The sequence below is a fragment of the Ictidomys tridecemlineatus genome, chromosome 4, assembly GCF_052094955.1.
Source record: "Ictidomys tridecemlineatus isolate mIctTri1 chromosome 4, mIctTri1.hap1, whole genome shotgun sequence".
NCBI lineage: Eukaryota > Metazoa > Chordata > Mammalia > Rodentia > Sciuridae > Ictidomys > Ictidomys tridecemlineatus.
Window position 1 is genome coordinate 52,176,026 of NC_135480.1, and position 18,265 is coordinate 52,194,290.

An 18,265-nucleotide genomic window follows, 5' to 3' on the forward strand; every position below is an offset into this window, starting at 1 on the left:
TGACACTCTCATAAGTCAGTCAGTATATCTATGGGCAGCTTCAATCGTTAGAAAGTTCCTTCTTATACCAACATGAGCTTCCCCATCCACTATCCCTAATTCTACAAATGATCAATCTGCTCCCTCTTTGCCATGATCACCCTTCATCACAGGAAGGTGGTTCTCCTTCCTGCTAAGAATGCCTCCCCAAGTAGACCAGATCCAGCTCAAGGATGGGGCCAGGTGTCCATATGCAATATCCTTCCTGAGACACACACTAACTCCTTTCAATTCTCTTGGAGTAAGATGTACACAGCTGAATAAAGCATTGCAGATGTAGTCTGAACAGTGTACAGTTTATGCCCTCATTCAATCTGAATTTGTTATACACCTTCCAAGTGCTCCTCTAGGAACTGGGATAAACAGTGAGCAAGACTAGAAGGGCTGTTTCTTCAGTCTAATAATAAAATATGGGAGGAAAATGGACATTTTCTGGGCGATTGTGCTGCCCAGCACCTGAACTCTGTCTCTCAGGTGTCTAGGGAGGAATCTTGATGAGAGGTGGAGCTATCTCCCACTATAGATGCCCCAGGCCAGAAAGCTACCCTTCTGCTCCTTGGAAACCAGGGCACAGGGAAGACAAGGGCTGAGCTTGGCTAAACAGATGCCTTTCCTGGACTTTGACTCAGAAACTACTGACACACAGAATCCGAGACAGTGCAGAATTTACTTTGCTGGTGGCAGCAATTATCTAGTGTAGAGTGGCAGCAGAAGAAATGGTACTACTGTCACCCAGTACCAATGTGTGGTGTCCTTTCTCAGGTCTGGTTTGAGCTGTAGTCCAGGTTAATGAATTTTCCCAGCCTGGTTGCTGCTAGTGTTCAAAGCCTGCCCACCTGCCTTTCTGTGGAACTGGTAAACTACTTAAGAACCTTTCAATAAATTATTTTATTGCTTCAGCTAATTCAAGCCAGTTTCTGTGGTTTGCAAACAAACCCATGAATGAAGTCTAGTGCCTCACTCTCTTTTTGCATTTCAGGTTCCTCATTTATTTAAAAAGAAAGAAAAGAATAGCCAGGTATGGTGATACACACACATAGTCCCAGCTACTTGGAAGCATGAGACAGGAGGGTCACTTGAGCCCAGGAATTTGAGGCCAGCCTGGACAATACAGCAAAACTCTGTCTCAAAAATTAAAAAAAGAATTACCATCAGAGGTGTGCTGATGAATCAAATGTGATGATGCATGTAAGGTACTTACATGGCTGCCATGTAGCAAGTGCTGAGTAAACAACAGCTCACGTTATTACTGTGAGACTATTACTTCATTTGCTCTGCACACTTCACATTTATTAAAGCTGCCTAATAGTACCTGAGGTTTTGGCAACCACATCACAGGGAAGTGAAACCCTGGATCTTTCAAATGAACTGCTATTAGGCCAGTACTTGTTCTTTGATATTTTAAACTATCTTATTAGTCTAAAACTATCACTGTAGCCTGTCAACATCTTTTTGAATGCTTATTTTGAAATTATATACATGAAGTATCTTCCCCAGCAAATCAGATAAAGGAACAGAACGCATCTTATACTGTGTGCCCACAAACATTATGCTAAACACTATGCCTAAAATATCTCATTTCATCTTCACAGCCCTACAGAGTTGGCAGTTACTTTACTTTATAGATAAGGAACTGAAGGCTCAAAGTAGTGAAGCACTTCTCTAAAAGTACACAGCTACAAAGTTTCATATCTGGGAATCAGTACCCACACCTCACTCTGGAACCCAGTCCCTAACTGCCTTCAAACACATAGAAAAGTATTTATAACACTTGGAAGACAGACGCTGGGTCCACAAGGCCACAGTAGGTAAAACTTCAATCCATGCATCCATTCAAAAAGTATTCCTTTGGGCACTCAGCATGTGCTAGGCACTGCACTGGTTACTAGGAATGCAGACATGACCAAGGATGCTCCTAGACCTTAGAGATCCAAAATTTCAGTGGGTAAAAATTACAGTGGGACATGGCTCAGCCTCCAGAACTTTTCAATGCTTGATTTTTCCACACATTAAAACATTTTTCTTCTGAGTCTCCATTCAAAAGCACCTAGATAACCTTCAGGGTTACACATTAAATTTTTTTTAAAAAAAAATTTTAATATTTATTTTTTAGCTTTCAGCGGACACAACATCTTTGTTTGTATGTGGTGCTGAGGATCGAACCTGGGCCGCACACATGCCAGGCAAGCGCGCTACCGCTTGAGCCACATCCCCAGCCCCAACACATTAAAATTTTAATGATTAAAAAAAATTACAAGACCCAGATGGGGGGCTGGGGTGTGGCTTAGTGGTAGAGTACTTGCTTAGCATATGTGAGGCACTGGATTCGATCCTCAGCACCACATAAAAATAAAAAATAAAGGTACTGTGTACTCCTACAACTAAAAAATAAATATTTTTTAAAAAGACCCAGGTGGTTCAAGTCAAAGTTATTACATTTAAACAATTTACTATAAAAGCTATCTTGGAGAAACTTATGGCACTACAGAGAAAGGACCAAGTATATTAGTTCCAGGTACTTGGGAGAGTAAGGCAGGAAGGTCACTTGAATCTGAGAGTTAAAAAGTCAGCCTGGACAATATAATAAGATCCTTTTCAAAAATATATTTATTCTCAAATGTAGATATATTGTTATGACTTTCTTTGTTTTTTTCCTACCCAGGCCAATCCTGAGGAGCAAGGTGCAAATCCCCACTGCCAATCTGACAGTCAGTCTCTGAATCAGGCCCAGTACTCAGGGACTTCATGAAAGAAAGAACCCACATTTTAAAAATGACCACTAGATGGGGCAAATTTGTCCATCTCAAGTTCCAAAAACTAAGAAGAAAAATAATTTAGAAAAAAGAAAAGAATTATATTCAAAAAACAGGTTTTGTACACAAAGAAAAAGTTTAAATTTTGTACTGAACTTTTAGCTTACTGGTGCAGAGAGCTACATATAGTAGTTACATTTACATTTAAAATCATTTTGCTATTAAAACCACTTTACTATTTCAAGTAGTACTTACTACAATACTATTCTGAATGACCAAATGGAAACTGCATGTGCACTGTAGCTGCAACTCTGGCCTAAGCCCAGCCCTGTCCCTATATTAAGGGCTGTCTTTTGTCTGCAACACGAAAAAGTCAATTTCTCACCAAGCTGATCTGGGCTCATGGATATTCTAGAGTATGATTAACAGGACTCCATCAAACATACCCACAGACTGCTCTAAAACAGATAAGGTCCTTCTTTAGCTTCCTAAGCAAGGGTTTCAGTGCCCTAGGATGAAGAGAAACACACTAGCAGGCCAAATCTCCAGAGTCTATCCAGCCTGGACAATACATAAGCTCTGTCACTGCCAGAGTGAGAGCCTCCTCTCCTTCCACCAGTATTAGCTGACCCAAGAAACCATCAGTCCAAGCCAAACATGTAAAGGCAAAGTCTGCAAACTGATCTGGCACCTGGCCTGAAGTTTCCGCACCATCTCTTCATCTTGCCGGGCCTGCCTCTCATCCTCAAGAGCCTCCTGCAGCTTTAGGTACATGTCTTCCAGCTCCCGTACTCGCTGTAGATACTGTTCCAGTTCAGAGGACTTTTGGGCAACCTGTTCTTCCATCTGCTGTCTGATCTGAAGGTATAAAAGGGTCATGGTCATGCTGAAATGCAGGCTGACTTCAACTTTGGGGAGTCTCCCACCCCACCTCTATCCTGGGAGCTGCCCACAGGTCATCAGTGTGGTAGCCACTGCCTTCAGTTCTTGAATTAAATATGAAAAAAATGAGAGCACAACATCCAATTCCAGCTGTAAAAGACTCCAACCCAAATGCTGTGTTCCTGCTTTGGTATATTTTTCATACTTTCCACTCCACATTTTTTTTACTCAGGGGCGCTTATCCAGCCCCTTTTACATTTTATTTAGAGACAGGGTCTCACCGAATTATTTAGGGTCTTGCTAAGTGGCTGAGGCTGGCTTTGAACTTACCATCCTCCTACCTTAGCCTCCTAAGCCGCTTAGACTATAGGCATATGCCACCACGCCAAGCTGTACTCCACCTTTTGAGTCAAGTCAAAAAAAAAAAAAAAAACCCGTTTCCCTACATAATTTCTCTTTAAATTCCTTTCTGACAGCCACAACTTCTTACAACAGTCTTCACTGAAAGGAATGAATGAACTTTTGCCCATTCAGAGCAACCTATACGTGAAAACAAATGGAGAAGGGAAACTTGGTCTGCAGGAGACTCCTCCTGCATTTGCCTGCTGTCACCCCTCTTCTCCCCTCCCTAGGACACCTCTAGCCAGGGAAGAACTCCAGTAGTTAAGTCAGTACCTTAAAAAGTGTGTGGTTTCCCCACTTCTGGGTAAGAGTTTTGATCTCTGCCTTAAAGATTATCCTAAATATAATATCATAAATGTTAGCAGATGTTTTTTCAGCTTATAAAATATTTTCACTAGCAATAGCTAGTGAAAAGAGCCAGGAAAGACCATATGATAACCACTACATTTAAGAGAAAACTACAACTCAGTGAGAAGGAACAGAAAGGAAGAAAGGCTAGGCCTCCACACTGTGAGTGCATGATTACCTCCCAACTGCACGTCTGCCCCTGTGCTTTCCTTTCACAACACAAACAAGTGCTTTAAATGACGACAGGAAATGTCATGAGCACATAAAGGCATAGGGCTCCGCACTTTCCCACATAGCATGGCTCAACAGAACAAGACCTATTAACCAGCTGATGATGTCCTGGAGCCACTCGGACCTTTGGGGCCTCTAGGATGAATCAGAGCTGCCAGGAGTAGCAAACCAAAATGCAGATGTTCTTGCAACTTAAGATCCCTCCTCATAGTTCATTATAGAGGAGAAATGTGATGAAATCTATGCTCACTTTTTCAAAGTTATTTATTTTCCAAATAACTTCTGAGAATGAAAATAGATATTAATAATAATTTTACCAAGAGGACAAAGATAGTCCCAGGAAAAAAATCAGGACATACAGTCACAAGCATTCAATATTCCATCCCATAAATATCTGCTTAGCAGGTCTTTAAAACAATATTCATATTTTTCACCTTTATATCTTTGGCACAGTGCTTGGAACACAGGAGGTGCTCAATAAAGGACTAAGGAATGAACGAACACATAATTTCCCCAGTAATTACTGCATGTCAGTAGAAGAAGATGGCCTTTCTCCAGCCTCCCAGGCCTCCCTTTCCCCTCATCAGGCTGGCCCAGTGAACTCAGGCCATAGCTCTCCCTAGCCATGGGATCCTCACCAGCTTCTCACGCTCCAGCTCTGTGCTGAACCTGGCTTGTAGCTCCACTTGAGTTTGCAGGCGTTTCTTTTCCTCTTCTGCTGCACGAGATGCTGCTTCCTCCAGTTTCTACCCAATTAAAAACCCATCCCCAGAAAAGTAGATTTGTTACAGTGGAACATTTGAGAGAAAATGCCAAGCTTATGAGTAAAGCCAAACATTCAATAAAAATAGAATAAAGCCAGGCTCGGTGGCACATGCCTCTAACCCCAGCAGCTAGGGAGGTTGAGGCAGGAGGATCTAGAGTTCAAAGCCAGCCTCAGCAATTTAGCAAGGCATTAAGCAACTCAGTAAGACTTTGTCTTTAAATAAAATACAAAAAAGGGCTGCGGATGTGGCTCAGTAGTTGAGTGCCCATGGGTTCAATCCTCGGTACCAAAAAAAAAAAAAAAAAAAGAATAAAAACTGTTAGACCCATTGGAATTCCATCCCAGCAATTTGCAACAAATTTTAACATGCAAAACAAATTTGATAAATGACATGAATGAACACTGGTATGTCTGAATAATATTTTGCAGAGGAAGTTGTAGTACAGCCACTGAATTATTTTCATTTACAATTCTTTTCACCAGGTTTAGATCTAATCTTGCAGTTCTTTTTTTTTTAATCTTTATTTATTTTATTTATTTTTATGTGGTGCTGAGGATTGAAACCAGTGCCTCACAAGTGTAAGGCAAGCCCCTAATCTTCAAGTTCTTTATCTTGCACATTATTCCTTAAAATTTTTACCAGAGCTCAACTGCCAGAAGAGGGGCCTGAGGAGCTCCATGGATCATTTCCCCAGTGGAACAATAGATGATAAAATTACTTATTAAAAAAATGGGGAAACAACCACTTAAAGTCTCTGGAAATTATCCTAAACACATAAAGAAATGGAGAACATTTATCTAAGAAAATCTACTAAGGGCTGAGAATGCAGCTCAGTGGTAGAGCACTTACTAGCATGCACAAGGCCCTGGGCTTGATCCCCAGAACCACAAAACAAAAGACAAAAAAAAAAAATCTACTAAATCTCAGCTAAGAACAGTGAGTCTATAGCTTTTAGGACACAATACATTCCATCTGCCCAATCCACTTCTGGCAGATGAAACTAAGACTGAAGGCTCCTCTCCTCTCAATTCACAGCCCAGGGCTGCACCAACTCCCTAGGAGGGATAGAAGCCAGTATTCCTCACCTTCCCCAGCTCTATGCTGCAGAAACTCTATTCCAGGCAAGCATGGCTAAGAGATCTGGAGCTCTCTTTCCCTCAGCCCCCACTCACAGGGTGGGCAGGTTGAGAGGACTAGATCTGATTATCCTTGTCCCAACTCATTTATGGGGCAGAAGCTTCACAAAGGGAGAGGCAAGCAACAAAGACCAAAGGCCACTTTCCCCCATCAATTGACAGGCTCATAAAGCAGGAATGCTATTCCAAGCAGAGTATACTGTTATCTCCACAAATTCCAAAATGCTGCACAGAAGTTTTGTCCAGGGAGAAAGACATGTTTGGAAGTGACTTTATTTGAAATTGTGAAGAAGAATAAGCCTAAGGACACTTGATAACAACAGAGAGTTTGGTGGTAAGGAATTAGGAGGAGGCTGGTGGCTCCATGAGAGCAACAAACTAAACTACAGACCAGTCAAAAGCCTGACAGAGAAAACCAGGGGAAGAGACAGCTTAGGCAGACCCCTCACATGGCAAGAACAAATCTTAAGGACTAGTCTTGACTACATATAGACCTGAATTTAAATAATATTCAGACCAAGGGGCAATTTAGGCTCTAAGGTATTGTGAAAAACATAGAACAGTCAACCAGAAATACTGAGACCTAACAGTTTGGTGTGATACCAACAGAGGTGGATGGCTTAACAGAGAGAGTAGAAAAAGAAATATCTAAAGAGAGCCCTGCTAAAATCGGGGTCATCTCAACGTGACTATGTGCATGCCCAAGGCTTGCCTCTGAGAAGCACAGAGGCAACACACTATCAGAAAACAATCCAGGAAACAGTCCAGCCAAGTCACTAAACAAATAAATGAGCCCTAAGACAGAGAGTGTTAGAATCAAAATCCAGAGTTGCTATGGTTTTATTAAGTGTCCAGTTTTCTATAAAAAATTATAAAACATGAAAAAGAAACAGGAAACCATAATCCATACATGGGAAAAAACAATAACAACAACAAAAAGAAAAAGAAAACAGGAACTAGAAACTGCCTTTGAAGAGGCCTGGATGAATATCTGCCAGAAGACTTCAAAGCAGTTATAAATATGTTCAAAGAAATAAAGGAAACTATGCTTAAAGGAGTAATGGAAGAAATGATGATATCCTCCCATCCCACAGACAATATAAATAAGAAGAAAGAAATTATTAAAAGACCCAAAAAGAGATTGTGGAATTGAAAAGTACAATAACTGAAATGAAAAATTCACTAGAAACTCAATAGTATATTTGGGCTACAAGAAGACTCCTTGAAAAATAAATCTATATAAATTATGCAATTAGAACAGAAAAAAAATGAAGAAAACTGAACAGAGTCTTAGAGAAATGTGGGGCATCATCATGAACACCAACATCTGTATAGTAAAAATAGCAGAAAGAGGAGAAAGGAGTAGAAAAAAAATTTTTTTAAATATTTATTTTTAGTTATAGTTGGACACAGTACCTTTATTTCACTTATTTATTTTTTTTTTGTGGTGCTGAGGATCGAACCCAGGGTCTCACACATGCAAGGCGAGCACTCTACCGCTGAGCTACAATCCCAGCCCAAGAAAAAAAAATTTGAAGAAATAACTAAAAATTTCTCAAATTTGATGGGACAACATTAGCCTACAAACCTGAGAAGTTCAGCAAACTCAATAGGATAAATACAAAGAGATCCACAGCCACAAACATCACAATAAACTGTTATAAGACAACGACAGAAAAGAAAATCTTGAAAGCAGCAAAAGAAAAATTAGTCCCCACACACAAGGAACCCCAGTAAACCTGACAGCTGACTTTTCATTAGAAATATGTGACTAGTTCTGATTAAAATATTGTAAATAGGAGTGATATGGGACATCTCTAGGCAGGAGCCCTTAACTGCCAAGCCCTAGAATACTTTTCACCTTGTGGAGTAACAGCAGCATTTAGGATGGCAGATGTTCCCTCAGCCTGGATTTCACACTTCTGGCCCAGAAATTCTACTTCTGAGAATTATTTTACAGAGATACCAGAACATGAATGAACATATACAAAATGGCACAGGTTCAAGATAATGCCCTACAGCACTGTCTATTAAAAGAATAAAAACAACCCAAATGTTCCTCAATGGGGGAATCAATTAAATAAGTAATGACACAGCCATGCAATGGAATATTAAACAGTTATATGACAGAATGTCAGGCTATCAAAAAGAATAAGGAAGCTCTCCTAACACTGATTTAGAGAGATCTCAAAAATACATTCAATGAAACTAAATGCAGAACACTGAGGTTAATATGTACTTTTTTTAGAAACAGATAAGTGATTTCCAGGATTTAAAGGTGAAGACAAGGTCTAAATACAAAAGAGAAGCACAAGGGAATTCTCTGGGGGTATTAATTGTTCTATATTCTGTCCGTGGCTGTTAAAAGAATCCAAGCATATGTTAAAAATTTAAAAAAAAACAACATACAAACTGTTAATCTTAACTGTTTGTAAATTTTTAAAAATTAAAAAGCGGGGGGAAGCTTCAAAATATTGGCAAATCCTAATTAGAATAACTTATACTCCATGTATGTATAATATGTCAAAATATACTCTTCTGTTACTTAAATCTAAAAATAATAAAAAATACTGGCCATATTCTGTCTTAACCTTGGTAGTAGTTTCATTGGTATTAATTGTATGATAACTTACAATACATATTTTATGCTTTCCTCTTCAGGTATGGCCTATTTCATAAATTTAACAAAGTAGGGAACCACACCCCAGCTTCCCACCTCATCTCTACCCTCATAACATTCATTTATAATGTGTGCACAGAAGGGAGGAAAGAGTGGGTCTATATTGCAGGTGCTCAGCCTAGCCTCTCAATGAACTTGATACGGAAAATGTTTTGTAGCAGAAAGAGGCAAGATATAAGAGTGATTTGGAGAGAAGAGCAATCAAGGGAGCTGCTTTTGTAAAGTATCTGGGCTGCCTAGTAATGGCTGTTTCTAAGATGTATGATCACATAGTACCTAAGATTATAAATGTATTTTTAGAAAATACTTATGGGTCTATTTGGTTCAGTGTACAGTGTGGCATTTCCCATGAGAAGCCCATGAGGAATGTGAGCCCTCAAACCATGAGTTATCCCTATATGTAAAGATATTGCAGGCAGGCGGTGGGGTGTCTATAAGCTTATGGTTAAACAGGCTCAGTCCTGAAATGTCCCAAATAAAGACCATGCCTACACAAGGGGGACTCACTGCCACTTCTATAAGGGAACAATGTCACCCTGTGAGTGCCAACTATCCCATACATTCTATAATACTTGACAACCTAGCCTTGATGGAAAGAGAAGCTGACTGACTAGATTATAACTCTGACATCAAATAGTATAAAAACCTCAATCTACTTTAAGAGTCTTTGGAGACACTCATAAATGTGCATGGGAGCTGGGGGGAGGGGTCCTGCAGTGGTCACCTCAAAATAGCCTTCATGTTCCCAAAAGGATGAAATTTCACATCTTTCTTTGACAAAATTAAAATTTACTCATTTTTTAAATAAATATATCTTCTTTGTCAATGAGATGTTTTTGCTGACCTGAGACCTTCATGCTATTAAGGCTGGGAAAACCAGAGAGCCTCACAAGTGATCTGGATACACTTGAGAACACAGTTCACCAAACCTCACCTGAAAATTGTATTAGCCTACTGTTGGTGGAACCAAAGTAAGTAAGGTGGCTGTGGCTTCGCATTGAAATGAAGAGTGCTCCTCCAGCCCTGAGCCCACACACACCTTCCTCACAGTCTCCAGCTCCTCCTGCTTGCTTTCATTGGCGGCCTGGAGCTCCTTCATCTGCCGCTCCAGCTCCTCTTGCTCAGCCAATAGCTTCTTTCGCATTTCTTTCCGACGCTGACGGGCTTCTTTGTGTGGTGGAGGGCTGCCCAGCTTCAACAAGTGGATAGTAGAATGAATGGCTGCAAAAGGTAGTGGAGAAAAATGGGAAATACACTTTATTCTTTACATGTCTACCATACAAGTGACACAGCAGGAAGAAAACCAGAGGACAGAAGACCTAGTGTGGATTCTAATTTTGCCAGTAAGCCATGTTATGACCATGAGCAAATATCCAGTCTCTTGAAGCATGGGCTTCCTCATCTCCAAAATGAGATCATAAAATAAGAGATGATCTTTTAAGTCTCTTCTAACTCCAAAAATGCATGATGATACACCTGTACTGCACATATTTTAAGAGCTTCTAACAATACTTTCAACTCCCTTCTCTCTACTTCGCTAAAAGTTAAATAAGATTAAGGCACAGTAAGGGCAGGGAGTCAAAGTTCCTGATGTCAGATCTGCAGCCAACTGTATTTAGTCTGTCCCTCATCTGTGCCTTATAAAACCATCTCCCTGAGATAACAGATCACATTACATTAGCTGACATTTATTGAAAATTTAGGAGTAGGGAAGTGGCTCAGTGGTAGAGGGCTTGCTTAGCATGCATGAGTCGTAAGTGTGATACCCAGCACAGGAAAAAAAATTATATAATGAATGCAAAGGATATCATGGAAGATGCATATATATTCAATATGCATTTCTTTTACATAAATTATCTAATTTTCATATAAACCTGATTTCTTTCCTGGAATTTTTAATTACTTAAATTTTATTTCTTGACTAATATACATTGCTCAAAATCAAAAGCATTAAAAGACATTTTGGAAGTCTTCCACTTACTCCTATGCCCCAGGTACTGGATTTCCTGCCTGATTAGCAACAAATGCTAACAGTTTCTTATGTATTTTTCCTGGGGTATTTTAAGCAAATGAACATGTATAAACTCTTCTACTTTCTTTTGACACAAATGGTGACACAACATGTCCTTTGAGCCTCAGTGTATTCACTTTACTTATCTGTATAAGTTATCTCAAATATCCATAACAGTGGCGCATACAAGTGGAGCACTTGCCTGGCACACTCAAGGCCCTCAGCTCAATTCCCAGTACTGCACACGCAAAAGTATACATGAAGTACTAAACAATGAGTACTGCAAAAGTGTTCCACTGTGTAATGCTATCATAATTTGTTCAACCATTAGCCAATTAATAGACAATAGGATTGTTTGCAATCTATCACAAAAACTTCTGTAAGAATGTCATTTTGAAAATGTGCAAAGTATATCTGTCATCTAACTTCTAATCCTCACAACAATTCTGAGAAGTAGGCACTATTATTCTCTCCATTCCAAAGAAGAAGAAAGCAGCTACAGAATTAATCATTCAAGTTACGTGACCCAGGAAAGTAGACTCAAGATTCCAATGCAGTGTAATTTCATTTATGTTCAAGACTATTTGGAATCCCCTTTCAGTTTAAAATAAAATCTCACATATAATTCTTTACTAACTTGAATTAATTCCAAAGTTTATGTTCTTAAGATTATTATTCTTTTGGAAATTAATAATTGACTTGAAAATCACTTGAAGTATTTAAAAACTACTGCATTAATTCCACTTTTGTTTTACATATGACCAAAAACATAACAAGACAGTCATTTTAACATTCTTCATAGTCCTAAAAGGGGAAACTCCATGGGCTTTAAGCAGTAAATAAAACCTCAAATTTCCTATTTACAATTTCCTCCCAAGTTCATTATGCAAATTAATTAATGAAAAATTGAGAATTCATCTTAAGTTGTTCTCCTTTTGGTTACTATGTCACAAGTAGATATAACTATAAACAATAAGGAAACAATATTTTAGCATCTTTCATGAGATTAAAAAATATTTCTTAATCTATCTTTATCATGGCATATAATAAAAATTGCCTTACCCTGAATCCACTCTTGTTTCTTTTTCTTATCTGAAGCACTGATTTCAAAGGTCTTATCAAAACATTTTATTAGAAAGAGGCATTTCTTTCCATCTTTGTCAGGCAGAGACTAAAACAAAAAGTGTTATATAAGTTCTTCAAAATTTTACTTTTTTAAAAATATATAATTTTAGTTATAGGTGGACACAATACCTTTGTTTTATTTTTATGTGGTACTGAGGATGAAACCCAGTAGTGCCTCATGCATGCCAGGCAAGCACTCTACAAATGAGCCACAACCCTAGCCCTAAAATGTTATTAAGTATTTAAGGGCTGGGATTGTGGCTCAGTGATAGAGCGTTTGTCTAGCACGTGTAAGGCCTTGGGTTCGATCCTCAGCACTACATAAAAATAAATAAACAAAATAAAGGTATTGGTGTCCAACTACTTCTAAAAAATAAAAATATAAAAAAAGTATATAAAACTTATTTACACAAATCTGACTGAAGCTCAGTGTCTGTGGAAAACACCTACAAATGCAAATTACTGATTTACTAATGCTATTCCCCTAGGTTGCAATTCTTATGGTAACAATAACCCTAACTGGTATATCACGTCTGCCTGGAGAAATACAAACACCTGATGGGGATGTGGGGTTGCCATGCTTTATTTAGAAGCATAGAAACTCCTGCACCCAAGCATATTCCACCCTGTAGGAACCCTATAAGGTACACACATGGGATCATTATAATAAGTACTGATTCCTATGACATAAAAGGCTTCCGTGTCAGGATGAGTCCTATCCTACCTCCATCTATTGTGGTTTCCTCTCCTAGCTCCCAGAATGTTGTTGCTGGCAATCTGTGGTTTCTTCCCTATATTCTTATGAGTAGAATGACAAAGACACAGCAATCTTGTGATCTCTCTTCAGTTAAATCTAAACAGCCCCCTTTGTGGGCACTGCAGTCCTATATGGTAAGTATAATGGTATAATATATCTGTACCATTTCTTTCATCAAAATGTTCTATGAGTGAGAGCTCAGTTATTCTACATGTTCTTCAACAAATATAAACATAATACAAGTTAAAAACTCAAAATTTATGTTCTTGAGAATTTCACCTTTAGGGAGGGTGGGTACCAGGGAGAACCCAGGGGCACTTAATCACTGAGTCGTATCCCTAGCCCTTTTTTTACATTTAAAAATTTTAAGACAGGGTCTCATTAAGTTGCTTAGAGCCTCTCTAAGTTGCTGAGACTGGCTTTGAACTCATGCTCCTCAGGCTCCTGAATCACTGGAATTATAGATGTGTGCCACCATACCCAGCTAGGATTTCACTTCTTTTAGTAGCTGTGAATGAAGGGTCCTGAAAGTCAAATTTTTCAAATACAATGCTTAATCTTGTTTTACTTAATATATTCAAAATGTCCCCAGATCTTTCAGTTTATTCCTGATTTCAAACACTGCCTTGCTTTTTTCTTTTCTTTTTTATAACTTCATTTTATTTAATAAATGATTCCTTAAATGTACAAAGGTTGAATCTCTATATACTTTGTACAAAACATTCATATCAGAAAAATCTTGTCAGCTATCTTTAATTTTTGGTTCAGAAACTATGGTGACTGTATGCCTATATTATTTTGGGGGATGGAGAGGAAACTCCTTTGACAGCAGGGGGCAGCACCAGGTAATCCTGCACAGTAGACTTACCTCTACACAGCAGTTTTCATCCAAGAGAATGTCTCCTTTCTTATCTTTCAGATCCTCACTTACATAATAAGAAATTATGTTGGGTTTTAGTACAAACCAGCGTTCAGTCCAGTTTTTCCGTCTATGGCCTTTTTTCATCATGTAACCCTAGGAAAGATTAAATCTGATGTAAATGCTAATGCTTGTGGGGTTTTTTGGTTTTGTTAGTGGTGGTAGTTTGTTTTTGTGGTGCTGGGGATTGAACCCAGCACCACAAGAACAAACAGAGCCTTGTGCATGGGAGGCAAGCACTCTACCAATTGAGCTATATCCCCAGCCCAATGCTTGTTTTTTATGTGTAAAAGCCGATATTTCTTTCTTAGCAGACTCGTCTACTCCACTGTCTGATCAATGATCCTAATACATAAATGTCAATGATTCTTGCCCTTTGAGAATCTATGAAGGCCAGGAACATTACACTCAAATTCATGCAAGAACATGCAGATAAAAGTTTGCATACAATTTCAAACATTTTAGAGACAACCCCCACAAAGTGATACAGGTATCAGATTTAGAACTCTTGATGTTAAAACATTGTGAGTTTTTAAAATTCCAGGCCTCTTGAGATATATATTGAAATATTTACAGATAAAATGAAATGTCTGGAATTTGCTTCAAGAAAAACACAGAAGAGGCACAAAGTAGATAGAGTAGGATTATTCATGTGTTGTTGGGGTTGGGTGATAGGTATACAGAAGTTCATTATACTATTCTATTTCATTAAAAAAATAAAATAAAAAAGACTATCTAACAATAATTCTTTGTAAATTTTCAATCAATGAAAATGTCAGAGTATCAGAGACAAGTCTATCCTTTCAATCAATACTAGAGGATTTCACCCTCTAGTAGCAACCTCTCTTTGCACCTAACCTCTCACTACACAGGAAGAGGAACTCTGCTCTGGATAAGCAGAAAAGAACTGGACCAGGAGTTAGGATACTACCTTCTAAGCTCACACTCTAAGCTCTGTACTTCCTTTCCATATATTAGCCCCAAAGGTGTATAATTCAAATTTTTACTTTAACAAATCACATATTATTATAGACTAAAGCCTTTTAGAGTTGTACAAAAAAAAAAAATCAATGAAATTTTTAATATTAAATCTACAGATGCTGATAGGCTACAATAGACTATACCATCAAATGTATGATATTAACTTGGCTGCAAAGTTCATTTGATCATTATACTAAATTCTAATCATATAACTCGTTCGGTTTCTTAATCTTTGGACATTTAAGCAAAAGATATCTTATAGTACAATTCATTAGTAGTCCTATATCCTGCCATCTTAATGGGCCTTTAAGTCTTTAGAGACCATGTCTCATACCTCTTTGTAGCACCAAAACCTACACAAGTTAAGCATTAATTGATGTTTACTGATACACTCCATTGGGGGGGGCAAAGACAACAATATCACCTACTGAACAAATAAAGGAGCAAAACAAGTAAATAAACAATCAGTTATTGCTTCATATAAAAATGTAATAAGTTTGAAAGATCCACTAAAAATATATACAAATTCTATGTATCAAGCATTAAGCTTCCTATGTATATATCAGATACTAGACTAGGTTTGGAGAAAACAGAGTAAAATAAGAAAAAATGAACTCTATTATATGAAAGTATCATTTTCTAAAAGTAAGAATATTTTTCTAATTTTAAAAAATAATATAAAATCATGTAGAAAGTCCAATAATACAGAAAAGGAATAAAAAGGAAAACATGATTCAAAAAAAAAAAAAAAAAAAATCACACTTTCCGGAGGCAATCACTGTGAATGTTTTGGTGAATATCCTTTCAGACTACTCCACACACATATATCACATGCTGCATGAAAGAGATCACAAGGTACCCATGTTCTGCAGATCGTTGCTTTTTCACTGAACAATATGCTATGAATATCTTTCCAGATGAATAGGTATGAATATGCACATAATATGGGAAACGTAATTATTTAAATAGTTCCTTTAAAATAGTAGCATCTCAATTCTTAACCATATTTCAAAACTGTACCAGTAATTCTTTTAAAATGAGAGCCTAGGGCTTGGAGTGTAACTTGGTAGAACAGAGATTACATAGAATGCAGGGGGCTCTGAGTTTGATCACCAACACTGGGGGAAAAAAATGAAAGCCTAATAAAAAAACTAGAAAAATAAGAGTATTATTCTTTTTTTAAAAAGAATCTTTAGTAGGGGCTGGGGATGTGGCTCAAGCAGTAGCGCACTCGCCTGGCATGCGTGCGGCCCGGGTTCGATCCTCAGCACCACATACCAACAAAGATGTTGTGTCCGCCGAGAACTAAAAAATAAATATTAAAAAACTCAAAAAAAAAAAAAAAAGAATCTTTAGCAATTATTTATTTTAAATTTATTTTTATTGCTTTTTTTGCATTATTCTTGTTCTAAATCTAAAGTTTAATGTATAACTGGCCAGGCACAATAATATATACCTATAATCCCTGCTACTCAGAAGACTGCAGCAAAAGGATCACAAGTTTGAGGCTAGCCTGGCAACACTGCAAGACCCTGCCTCAAAATATTTTTTTTTTCTTTTTAAAAAAAGGCTGGGGATGTACTTTAGTGGTAGAGCAGCCCTGGGTTCAATCCTTAGCACCACAAAATTTTTAAAAAAGAGTATGTGACTCATATCATCTTTAAAGAAAAAAAATTACTACTTTATTTCAAACATGTCAAATTCTAAAAATGAGGAAAAATACATAGTTATAGGATCCTTACCTGTTTTAACACATCTAATATAAGCTCATTAAACACTTCATTAATTGCCATAGATATCGTCTGCCGATCCATGCCTTTACTAAACTGTCCATTTCCAATAAGCTCAATAAGTTCCCACGCAGAAAGGCCATCTTTACTGTCATCAAAATTGATTTTATAATGTTCAAATTGTTCTTGTTGCCAGCCTCCTCCCATAGCTTCTGTAAGTTTCTTAAGCAGGTATTCAATCTGTGTAAAAAAATTTAAAAAAAATTTTTTTAATTATTTCCTACTTACTAATGGTCAACTTAGAAAATATTATTTGGAGTTCCAAAAGTATATTTCTTTAAAGAAACTACTGTCAGGGAAAGGGATATGGATAAAATGCCAATGGTTCTTTCTTAGCCTAGAGTAAGCAAAAGAATCAAAAGTTGATAACCAGGAGGCTGAGGCAGGAAGATCACAAGTTCAAAGCCAGCCTCAGCAAAAGCAAGGCACTAAGCAACTCAGTAAGACCCTGTCTCTAAAAAAATTTCAAAATAGTGCTGGGGATGTGGCTCAGTGATTGAATGCCCTTGAGTTTAATCCCCGGTACTCAGCCCCCCCCCCAAAAAAAAGTTGATGACCCTCTAATAGTGTATTTATATACAGAACTAAAGTAAACTACAAATACAAAACCACATACAAATTTATTATTGTGATCTGATTACTCTCTGTTGGCTATTTCAATGTCAGAACAATAATCTTTTTTAATTGTAGTTGGACATAATACCTTTTTTTTTTTTAAGATGTTGATGGACCTTTATTTTACTCATTCATTTATGTGCAGTGCTGAGAATCAACCCAGCTCCTCACACATGCTAGGTAAGCACTCGATCACTGAGCCAAACCCCAACCCCAGAACAATAATCTTATTAAACTAACATACAAGAGCTAAATTAAATAAACATCTCAAAGTAGAATACAAAAGTTAACTCCCCATTTACATATATTCTGTGTAAACCAGTTATTTGATTCACGCTTCCTCTTTACATTAGAATACTGGGAATAATGGCCGAATTACCAGCCTGAGCCAAAGCAGCTTACTAAATCCTGAATCACACCTATATGTAGAAAATACTACTATTGAAATAATAGCAGCTAAACAAAACAATGAGGCAGTAATACTAAATGAGACTTTGGTATCTCTTTTCTTCTGGAAAGCCTGGGAATCCTACAGAGCTCTCAAAACTCAGCATGTTCAAAAAGGAATAAATCACCTCTTTTCAAATTGTTTCCCCTTTATTCTTGATTTCAATTGGGAGCAACAGCATTCACATGTTTATCCATAGCAGGATTCTTGTTCCTCACCCTTTACATCAAACTAGTGACAAATCTTGCTGATATTACTTTCCTAGATCAGTGTTTTCAAACTGTGGGTTATGGTCCACTATGAAATCAATTCAATGGGTGGGCAATAACCAGCAATTTTTGAAAAATACTTGTGTTCAACCACAATTAAGACAAATACTGC

At 37.7% G+C, this 18,265-nt stretch overlaps 1 protein-coding gene across 2 annotated transcripts in view; it reads right to left on the reverse strand.

The window, feature by feature from the left end:
• The window catches only part of Swap70 (switching B cell complex subunit SWAP70), a 69,576-nt gene that overhangs the window by 6,058 nt on the left and 45,253 nt on the right, over positions 1-18,265 (reverse strand). For both annotated transcript variants that reach the window (XM_078046500.1, XM_005326810.5), the window contains 6 exons: positions 16,774-17,001; positions 14,000-14,146; positions 12,312-12,420; positions 10,278-10,459; positions 5,294-5,401; positions 3,484-3,650 (listed from right to left, as the gene is read on the reverse strand). In XM_078046500.1, coding sequence (XP_077902626.1) covers positions 3,484-3,650; positions 5,294-5,401; positions 10,278-10,459; positions 12,312-12,420; positions 14,000-14,146; positions 16,774-17,001 — 941 coding nt within the window. The remainder of the gene's footprint in view (positions 1-3,483; positions 3,651-5,293; positions 5,402-10,277; positions 10,460-12,311; positions 12,421-13,999; positions 14,147-16,773; positions 17,002-18,265) is intronic.